This window comes from Egretta garzetta, unplaced genomic scaffold, assembly GCF_000687185.1.
Source record: "Egretta garzetta isolate BGI_Z169 unplaced genomic scaffold, ASM68718v1 scaffold187, whole genome shotgun sequence".
NCBI lineage: Eukaryota > Metazoa > Chordata > Aves > Pelecaniformes > Ardeidae > Egretta > Egretta garzetta.
In genome coordinates, this window is record NW_009260342.1 from 755,207 (window position 1) to 765,388 (window position 10,182).

Genomic DNA, 10,182 nt, shown 5'->3' on the forward strand with positions numbered 1-10,182 from the left:
GCTGAAGATGGGAAAAAGTGTTGCCTTTCCATGGGGAGGAGAGGGCTCTGTAACCTAGTGAAACACCAGCTGAAAAGGCAGACTGGGAAGCATTTCCATGAGGTAACCTGTGCTGATGGAGGAGCAACTTCTGGGGCTCCCCAGCTGAGAAGTACAAAGAAAAGTGGCTTTTGTTCAGGATGGGAGTTTGCTCAACAGCAGTAGCCATCCCAGTGCTGGCTTCTGCCACTGGTAAATCCTTACCAGTGCCATTGTGTCCATAGTCTTCCACTTAACCTTTAATCTCCTCTTGCCATAACGTTTAGATCTTCAGCTGGGGGAATATCCAGCCCTTGGACATGCCCTCTAATAGCAGCCATTTAGAAATTATTGTCCAGACCCATCCTGTGCTGTTGCTTTTCCCCTAACAGGCCTGCTCTGTTCTGCCTGAAGGGTGTATAAGCCCTCAGGCTGAGCAGCTGTAGTCTCTTACTCCTGTTCATGCCTTTCATCCTTTCCCTTAGGGGATGCAATGACCTACCACAATGGCTGGAAGTTCACAACGTGGGACAGAGACAACGATGTGGCTCTCAGTAACTGTGCTCTGACACACCATGGTGCCTGGTGGTATAAGAACTGCCACTTGGCCAACCTCAATGGGAAATATGGGGAGAACAAACACAGTGAGGTGAGTGGCAGAGCTCTGTGTGGTGCTTAGCTCTTCTCCCTAGCCTTGAGAAAACACATGGTGGGGGGAGCAGGAGAGATTGCCCAGGCTATCCTAACTCATTTAATTTGAAAGGAAAATGATCCATAAGAAGCTTATGGCTCTTACTCTCTCCTCCCTGGATCCAGAAGACTTGAGCTCATGGCCCCCTGATTCTTGTGGGCAGAGATACTTGAGGTGGAGCTGTCTTGATTTCTGAGGGGAGCACATAAAACACTAGGATGCTGGCTCACTGTCTCACGTAGCCTATACCTTGGCTTTCAGTGCATGCCTTGGTGTGCATCTCATTGTACAGGCTTATTCTGGGCTTGAAGATGGCTCAGTCCTGTTGTGTTCCAGACTGGATAGAGTTTTGATTTATAGTAGGAGTGTCTGGAAGACTGATTGTAATTACAGTCAAAATCTGGTGAACAATAGTGTCTCTGTTTATTGGAGACTTAAATGGTATTAGAGGGGGGCAGTGCTAGGTTCCTAAAACCTGGTATGGGTGCTTTAATGAAAGAAATTCCTTGGTCTTTTCCCAGGGGGTGAACTGGGAGCCATGGAAAGGCCATGAGTTCTCCATCCCTTTTACTGAGATGAAGATCCGTCCTCAGTCTTCCAGTAATGAGCCAATCTTGGGGAGGAAGAAGAGATCTCTATCAGGGAAGAGGAAGAAGATCAGGGCTTAAATCAAACTCTGTGCAGGACAGTACCCAAAGATAATGATTCAGTATTTCTTAATGAAGTTAGATTCAGACAGCTTTCTCCAATACATTGGAGACAACCGCTGACTGACGTGCACCCAGAGACCTCTGGATCTGCAGGCCCAGCCTGCTTCCAGCCTTCGGAGCTCCTGATGGGTGATCTGTCAGAGACTGGGAGGGGGCTTGTGGCGAGCATCCAACTTGTAGCTCCTCTGGTTGGCTAAACATGACAAGGACCTGCTTGATCCAATGTATGCAACTCCTATGAACTTGACATAAAACAAGTTTTTATCACATGATGTTGTTTCTCAAAATCCAGGCTAACTCTTCTGAATTCTGCCCTTTCCTGGTGCCATCCACTTCAGACTTCAAAAACTTAAATTTGATCCCACTAAAAAATAATAGCTCCTTAATTTACATCAGAGAGAGCTTTCCTGAGACCATCCCCTCTCCCTGTCTTGGTCTGTGGAAAAAGTTCCTTTCTCCTCATAATTTGGGGCACATTCCCAACTCTGCCTCCAGTCAAAGAGCTGGGTTTTGGGAAATGTTGTCAGACTGCTGGCAAGGCTCGTTAATCCAGGTGAGGTCTGTAGCCTGGGTTCCTCAGCCTCTAGTATCGCATCTCTCCAGGTGATTTGCTCTATATTTTCCTTGTCTTGTCTCTCAGCCCAAAGAAAAGCCTGAGAGGACATGCAGTGAGTTTATGTTCACGGTCCCATGTGAGGCCCAGAACAGGGTGAGCGTTAAGGGCTATACTCCTCCAAGCTCTGCTCACCGTCCCAAGCCCGTCTCTGCACACTGCTTGCCTAAGAGGCCACTTGCAGACCGTGAACAAAATTCCCTATGCGACTGTCCCATCTGCCACCTCCTGATTTTTCGTTGGCAGTGTGGTAGCTAGTGATGTGGAAATGATAATGCTTGTCATCCTCCTCTAAAATGAACATCTCTAGTTAAACCCATCCTGCATGCTCTCTGTCAGGCTTTTTTCTCTGGCTGTCTGCAGATTCAAGTGGGCCCCAGTGCATGGTTTCACATTTGGCTGCTTTTTCTCCTCACAGCTGTAACGGTGAGTTTTTATTTTCTTTCCCTGAGCAGATATTAAAATTCTGGGCCACCAGCTACAGCCAGGGAAGAAGTATGAGCTCACCAAATGATGCTTGCTAAAAGGCTTCCTTGTCTGAGCAGATTGGAACATGATTGTCCTATGTCTTAATGGCCTTTCCTATCCCAGTGCTAAGCTGAGTAATACATTTTAGAGAATCCTTCCCAGACTTTGGGGAAGCAATAAAATTGCAAATAAAGGAGGTCTTTCTTAAAATATTTCTGTCGTCTTTGCTTTGGGTGGCAGTAGTACTTTCAGGGCTATGCGTCTTGCATGGGTGGGCAGGCAGAGACTCATCTGAGCTGCGTTGGGATAGCCAAGCCCCGGTATGGGGGAAGGAGGCAAGTAACGGAGGGAGGAGAGGAAAGGAAAATTGCGCTTGAAGTGTTTTGCAGGCTCTGTGCTAAGAGCGTGAGAGAAGTGCATGGGAAAATGATGAGGGTTCTTTACAGTGGTGAAGTGATTGCCCGCTTGTCTGTAGGCGAGGACAGGTTTCACTATGTTGTTCAGTTAAAAGGCACAGTGTAGGCATGAAGAAGGTGACTGAGGGGGACCGGAGAACTAGGCTGATGCGCAGCCACTCTAAAAGTAAGCGCGTGCTCTAAAAAGCAGCAGCCGGGATTGCGCCCTGCAGCTCTTCCCTGTGCAAACCTCGGAGGCAAAGCATGATCCCCTTCTGAAGCTGAATCTTACCTGAGAGCAGGGAATATCCTCTTAAGCTGTATGACCTTTGTATTTCAGAGATAAATTTCTGTTTCTGAGGAGGATTTACTCGTCTCTCCTAATTATGGGCCCCTCTTTCACCAGGAAAGGCAAAGTGGCAGCGGCTGGAAAACCATTGTGGGAAGTCAGTATTTCCGAACAGCCACAGGATGGCATCATCTCTTCATGGTAGTGCAGGAGAAACTTCTCCCCTATCTAGCTGGCCTCTGTGGAAAGACCTTTTTGGGTTAACCAGAGCCTGTGCTACAGCTTTAGAAGCTGGGACCGCTCAGATGATGCGGTCTGTTTGCCTTCAGGAACTGGCTGTTCAAGGCTCAGGCTGGTTGAGGTAGTCCCATAAAAATTTCACATCCTCTTACTACCCTTGTTTTGCTGCTACACGCAGTCCTGTAATGGTGATGCCGTAAGGCCAAAACAGATTCTCAAAACCTCTGCCTTGCCCTGAGATCACTTACATTTTATAGCCAGTGAGATTTGTAACATGCCCAGTGGCAGAATTTGAATCCCAGAAGGATCCTCTCTGCCTTGGCATCACTGTGTTGATGGGGACTGTCCCGTTGCTGGGCCCCAGGAGCCAGGACCTACCTGTTGTGATACATCTGGGGGTGCAGCACAACCAGTGCTGCTATAAGGGGACCCCAGCGAAACACCGCTGCAGGGGGAGAGGTGGTTGATTCTTTGCCCACTTCCCTGCTGTCCCAGCACTTAGGCGGGAGGAGGAGGGAGAAGGCATGCCTCTTCCCAAAGATGGTGCACTCCGAATGGTGTAATTTGGAGGGTAGACAGGACAGTCTTAACGTACTGGGCCCTTGCTTGGAAAGCAGCACTGTTATTTCTGGTCACTGCTGTAGGCTTTGCTGGTTGAATAAGAGGAATAATCAGTGAAGATCCCATTCTCCCCTCCTCGTGGGGTTTCAGGGGCCTGCAGGGGCAATTTTTGCATCCTCTCAATCCCTGGATGGCTCCAGGATGCTCAACCTGACATTGACCCCTGCCTGTTTCTAATCTGGGACCCAGGAACCTCCCCTTCTCTCTGCAGTCCACGCTACCCAAGAACGCCTGGTCCTGAATACGGTGCGCAGGGCTGCTGTCTGGAGAGAAGCAAGGTGTGCACTGCCCATTCCTTCCCCCAAAAGTGTGTCTCTGCCATTTCTAGCTGCTTGTTGCTGTGGTCCTGCATGCCTCTTACCACCAGTCTCCTCCAGAGCCTCAGCTCTCTGGGCAAGGTGCAGCTTGGTGCATCGTCCAGGTGAGAGGCAGGTTTATTTTTGTTCTCGTGGAGGGAGAGCTTGGTTGTGCACTATTTGGAAAAGCTCTGCCCCGCAGAGGTGTGTGCCTGGTCCCGTGACGTGCCCAATACAGACAGCTGCAAGAAGCTGCAGACACAGTGAAATACTTGTCTGATCTAAACCAACTGGGGTTAACTGGTCCGTGCCGCCAACCCTCTGCAAGGAAAAACCCCTCTGCAGCCCACCTCCCGCAGTGCAGAAACGCTGCTTTTCTTCTTCCCTGCTACTTTTTGCCCTTGAGGAGAGGTGTTTGGCTGTGTTCGTTAACAAGGCGAGGCCACTGAAGTTGATTAAGCTAGGCTGTTTCTTTAAGAATACGTCTCTCTGAGCTGCACAGCTGGCTGCAGGCAGAGACTGCACAGCCTCTGCCCACAGAGCTCTCCCTGTGTCTTATCTAGGGCCAGGACGCAGATACAAGAAAGATTTCCTCAGAAGAATAAACACGTGACTGAGAGCTAGACACACAGCATTCGTTTGCAGTTTGAGAGTCATTTATTTTTGTTTTAAAAAAGAAACATTGCAAAAAAATTGGGTCCCCCCCCCGGTTGCATGGACTATTTAGGAAAATAAAAGGTTGATGTTGAAATGCAGCTGTGGGGAGGCAGCGCGGAGGTGGCTGGAGAGTGGGGGCCCATGCGCCTCCTGCTGCCTTGTTAGTGTGGGTGCTGCAGGGTTGCTGCTGCCTGGCTGATGGGTCCTGATGCACCTCAGGCTGTTGCTGCTCTTTTGCTTTTGTCTCAAGAAGCAGCTGATTCAGTGGCTGGTTTGGCTAAACCAGCAATCCTCCAGCAAGTCAGCCCCCGTGCTTTATGGGGTGTAGAGGCTCGGGCCATCCGCTGGTCAGACGGATCAGGGCAGGGTTGGATCCTGGTCCTTCCCTGCCCAGCCCAGGGGTGGCTTGAATGATGATTTTTTGAGAGCTCTTGAAATTCAGACCTGGCTCTGAACTCTTAAAAGCCTGGATCGGAGATGTTGTGTGTGACACAACACCGGTATTTTCTTGACAGCTCACTAGTTCTTGTTGCCCTCGCCTGAAACTAAGCAGGTAACCCTTTCGGAGAAGGACCTCCTTGCAGGGAGCCATGCGAAGCCCAGCAGCACTACACTAGATAGGCTGTACTCTGCTGGAGCTGGCTGCCTCCGTGCCCCTGCTTGCTTGGGTAAGCCGCTGGCCTCCCATTGTGTTTCCCTTTGCTCTGATTTTTTTTTTTTTTTTTGATTCCTCCAGGCAGCACCGCCCTCCCTCCGGGGCTGTTGGTGCCTCTGGATTGCAGCAGGAGCACCTGCGTGGGCAGCTCCCCTGCCTGCCGGAGGAGGCTGCTTTGCCCACCTGGTGAGCTTGGAGGCAGGAGGGCTGGGAAAAGTACCTGGCTGGGGGAAAGGAGGGAAGGAAGAAGGAATAATACAAGTGCAGTGCTGGTGCTCCAGCGTCCTGGCTGGACTAGGGGTTTGGGACAGAGACCAGAGCTATTCCTGCATGTTTCTCTCTAGGATTAGGTGTGGCAAATCCCCTTTTTTTTTATAGCATTATATGTTGCTTCCTGTTTTGGAGGAATTGGGAGTCATTTATTTCAATGCTAACAAAGGAAGCTGGAAAATAAGGCACATGTGGGGTCAATTTAAAGGGCTGTGTGAGGAGGAGCCTGGCCTCCTGGCTGTTACCAGCACAGCCGCACGCAGCCAAAACTGTGATGTGATGTTAACATCACCGCCCTGTCTGGGTCGGACAAAACAGGCTGCGCTGGGACTGGGTGGCACGAGCGGCAGCTCTTAACCAGTGGCTTTGCCCCCCCGCCGGTGTGTGCCCCGGGAGCCAGGGTAGGTGGCATCGCCCTTGCCCGGGCTGGAAGCGGTCATGTCTGGCAGCTCCGTCCAGGCTTGTCCCCCAGATGTCTGGCTCTGGCTGGCAGCTCCAGTCTGCTCCGGCAGCTTAAGAAGTGGAAGAAAGTGGGAGGAAAACATCCAGTGTACAGATGCAAGGCAAAAGCCAAATGTGATGGGGCTTCTCATCACACGTGTGTATCCCTTGCTAGCAGAACAAGCTGGGGGAGATGGAGCCTGGCAGGGCAGAGAGCGGGGGGCAGAGGAGACCCCCCAGCTCCTCAGGAGGTAGGCTGGGCATGCAGGCACAGGGCTAGCAGAGGGTCAAAGCCAGAGTAGGGGTGAGAGCCATGTGTGGTCTGGTTAGCTGCTGTGCTCGGCCGAGCTGCTGCACGTTCAAGGGAGATGAGGACGGAGAGCGATGCAGGGTCCAGCTGTATGATGCATCCCTGGGTAAGGGATGACTGTGGGCATGAACTTTACTCCCCTCTGCTCCTACAGTACATCCCAAATCCCAAAGCCGGCTGGCTTGACGGCTGTACAGAAACCTGCCTGTGTGGCATCAGCTGGCGGCAGCGCGTGCTCGTGGGTCTGCGTGTGCCTTGTGCGTGGCACGAGGGCAGCAGGGAGGGGGAGCGGCCGAGTGTGCCGGGAAAGCATGTCTGCTGCTTCAATACTGCTTCGGTGTGCCTAGCCCACAACAAGAGGGGCCTTTGGTCCTGCTCTTCTTTAGTAGTCATTCAATAAATAACTATAATGCCCATAGCCAAGCCTTTACACAGCCTCAGCTTGCATTTCTGCTCTTGCAGTAGCGTGGTGGGCTCTCTAAAGGCAAGTCTGTATAAAACAGTCTTTTTAAGGAAGATATGTTTTTAAGTGCTGGTGCAAAAGGGCTGGTCTTGCAACCTCCTCTCTCCTCCCCGCTCCTAGCCTGGGTGGCAACACATCCATCTGCTTTGCTGCTTAAGATGGCATCTTGAGGTCCCTAAGGTTGAGCTGAGGGCACCTGTGTTCAGATGCTCTCGGTTGCCTTTGGTTCGGTGGCCAGGGAGATGGCACATCTTTGAATTGTGGGCTAAGTCTGCGCTCAGCTTTTTTTTTTTGCATCTCCAGCGTGAGCTGGGTTTGGACGGAGCCCAGGCAGTCAAGCTGTGCCATCTCGGTGGCACGGCAAGCAGACGAGGCATGCCCGCGCTTGCTTTGCATGCAGCTGTTCATGTGGGTGCAGGGGGAGCGTGCAGGCAGCTCAGTCTTTGAGTGCACGTGGTCCTGCGCACCCTCGTCCGCGCGATGAGGCGTGTGAATGCACAGGAGTGCAGAGGGAGAGCCTTGCACCCAGGTCACTGCGTGCTAGCCCAGAGCGTGTGCATTGTGCTCATGGCAGGAGGTACATACGGCCTGGTGGCAGGTCACCCTCGTGTGCTCAGCAGGGCACATGTCCACATGCCTGTCCTTTGCAGGGGTTTCTGCCCTTAGGCACGCTCTCATGGTGGGGGAGAAGGGGCTTGCATAAACCTGTGCCTGACTGCCTTGCTCTCTGCTGGCCCTTCAACAACACGCTGGTGAGCTGCTGGGCTCAGCCTCTTTTGAAAGTCACTATAAAGTGGCAGCAGCTTTGGCATTTGCTCGCCCCTCATAGTGCACAGCTGAAAGGACTGGTGGCATCTCAGAGAGGAGGGCTTGAACGCCCTCCTGTCTGCTAGATGGGCAAGGACGGTCTCTTGTCCAGCAAGAGCAGCTTGGGCTGAGCAGAGATCCATAGGTCCTCTTCATCCTTCTTCTTCTTCTTCTTTTTCTTCTTGTTCCTCTCGGTGTGCAGCTGCCCATTGCTGCTGGTGCCACCTTTCTTCCTGCTTTTCCCCCTCCGGCTGCAGAAGCAGCAGTGGCAGCAGATGAAAATGAACGCAATGAGGACGACGAAGGGCAGACCCATCAGCACGGCCAGGCAGACAGTGTTGAAGACGCCTTCCTCATGCTTGGTACGGATGAGCTCCAAAATGGAATTAAAGAAAGAGCTGATCTTCTGCTCCATGTTGGTTACTGGGCAGGCTGCCTGTGCTGCTCCCTCTGCTTGAAGGCCCCCTGGGATATGTTCAGCTCCTGTAAGCAGCTCATAGGCTCCACAAGCGTCCTTGGATGGTGCCTGCAGAGACAGGAAACCGCATGGATCAGGTGCCTGCTCCCTCAGCAGTTTTCTCCATGGAGCTCCCAGCAGAGCCAAAGCCTCAGCAGGGTGAGGTCTGCTGCCACAGGCGACCCCACCATGCTACTGGCCATGTCCCTTTGGGTGTCCCCATCTAAACAACACAGCCTCCCAACCTCTCCTGGGGTTCATTCCTGGGAGCTTGCCTTGGCATCTGGCCAAGCACAAATCCTCCCCCTCCCCCCCCCCCCAGACATACATCTTAACCTTCGCTTGGCAGGCAGAGAGTGGAGCCTTTACAGCCGTTCAGAGGGCTTATTTCTTAGCAGAGGAGAAATCCTCTGCAGGGGGAGCTTTACTGTCTAGGAAGAGACATGCCTGGTCTGGGCAAGGGACCACCACCACAGCAAGTGGTACTGCTGTCATCAGAGCCGGGACTCAACATATTATGGGTCTCTCCTTAACTCCCACCCACCCGGGAACAGGGTGTCTGGTTTGGACAGACAGTTTCTCGTGGTCCACCATGGGTCACACAGCAGGCATGTCCCAGGATGAGCAGGGCAGAGACGAGGTGTGCCCATCCCAGGCACCGTGCCAGGGTCCAGCCCTGCCACTCTGGCACCCGGGGCACTGCCAGCAGGTTTGGGGTGGGGGCTGTGGTTAAACCACCTGAATTTTTGATGGGGGTTATGGTCAGTGGGACTCACAGGCGGTGGTCAGGCAGCTGGACCCTGGCGAGCAGCCTTGCACCCATGGCCACCTCCCTGCACCCGGGGCTGGCCGCAAAGGCAGCAGTGGGGGAGGATGAGGGTTGGCTGGGGATGGAGGAGCCTCTGCCATGCCTCACCTGGGAATTCCTCCAAGGGTTGGGTAGGGCCGAGGAGCATTTCTGCAGCCTGACGTCAGGTTTTCCTCTCCCTCAGGGAGGGAGAGGTGCTGCTGAGGAGCAGGGCTCCCAGGGAAGCCCTCCTGCAGGGGTAGGGAGCTGCTGCCTCTGCTCACGGCTCTCCTCCTCTCCTGGTGCCAGGCAAAGCTCCCAGGGGTTTGAGTAGGGCAGGGGGCTTTGTGCCATGAGTTTGTGGTTCTGGTTCAACACAAGGGTCACTATATTACAGGTTGTGCAGATGAAGAGCCGGCAGGAGCAATATCAGGGTCTAACACCATGTTTAACCCCTGCTCGGTGTTTTATGTCAGTGTCTTTGTCAGCCTTTGGGATTCAAGCCCTGCCACCTCTTGAGGGAATGCTGAAATCCCCATGTGCACAGGAGGGGAAACTGAGGTGCAGGAAGAGGAAAGCCAACCCTTCCACCTAACAAAAACTTAAGAGCTAGAGCCTGAACTCCAAAGTTGTCCCAGAGGGGTTGCTCCACTTGCCCGCTGTGACCACCAACTCCTTGGCTCTTCCTCTTGCAGAGCCTGGGTACCTCTAGGTAGGAATGGGAAGGGGACCTAGTCTGGTTTTGGATAAAGCCTTCTTGTCTATAGCGCTACCGTTCCTTGCTTTGAATCGCATTTGTTGCTGTTGCGGTACCCGCTATGGGATACTCTCTTGTACTGAGCTTTTTGGGAGCTGGCCCCCTGTCTCCAGCATCACTGTGCATCCTTTCACCTCACTTTGACACCCTAAGTGAACACCCCACTTCCTAACGAACAGTAAAGCCACCTGCCTTGCCCAAAAAAGAAACCACAAGTCACACCCAACCCTAACCATG

General features: G+C 52.7%; 2 protein-coding genes across 7 annotated transcripts in view; one reads left to right on the forward strand and one right to left on the reverse strand.

Annotated features, from left to right (window-relative positions):
* The window catches only part of TNN (tenascin N), a 35,652-nt gene extending 33,023 nt beyond the window's left edge, over nucleotides 1-2,629 (forward strand). For all 6 annotated transcript variants that reach the window (XM_035898074.1, XM_035898073.1, XM_035898076.1 and 3 more), the window contains 2 exons: nucleotides 504-667; nucleotides 1,231-2,629. In XM_035898074.1, coding sequence (XP_035753967.1) covers nucleotides 504-667; nucleotides 1,231-1,377 — 311 coding nt within the window. In that variant the 3' untranslated portion in view covers nucleotides 1,378-2,629. The remainder of the gene's footprint in view (nucleotides 1-503; nucleotides 668-1,230) is intronic.
* Nucleotides 2,630-5,107: 2,478 nt separating this feature from the next.
* On the reverse strand, nucleotides 5,108-8,466 carry KIAA0040 (KIAA0040 ortholog). The gene has a single exon (XM_035898081.1). It carries the CDS (start codon nucleotides 8,357-8,359, stop codon nucleotides 8,027-8,029), a length of 333 nt encoding a protein of 110 aa, XP_035753974.1. The 5' UTR covers nucleotides 8,360-8,466; the 3' UTR covers nucleotides 5,108-8,026.
* Nucleotides 8,467-10,182: the final 1,716 nt, after the last annotated feature.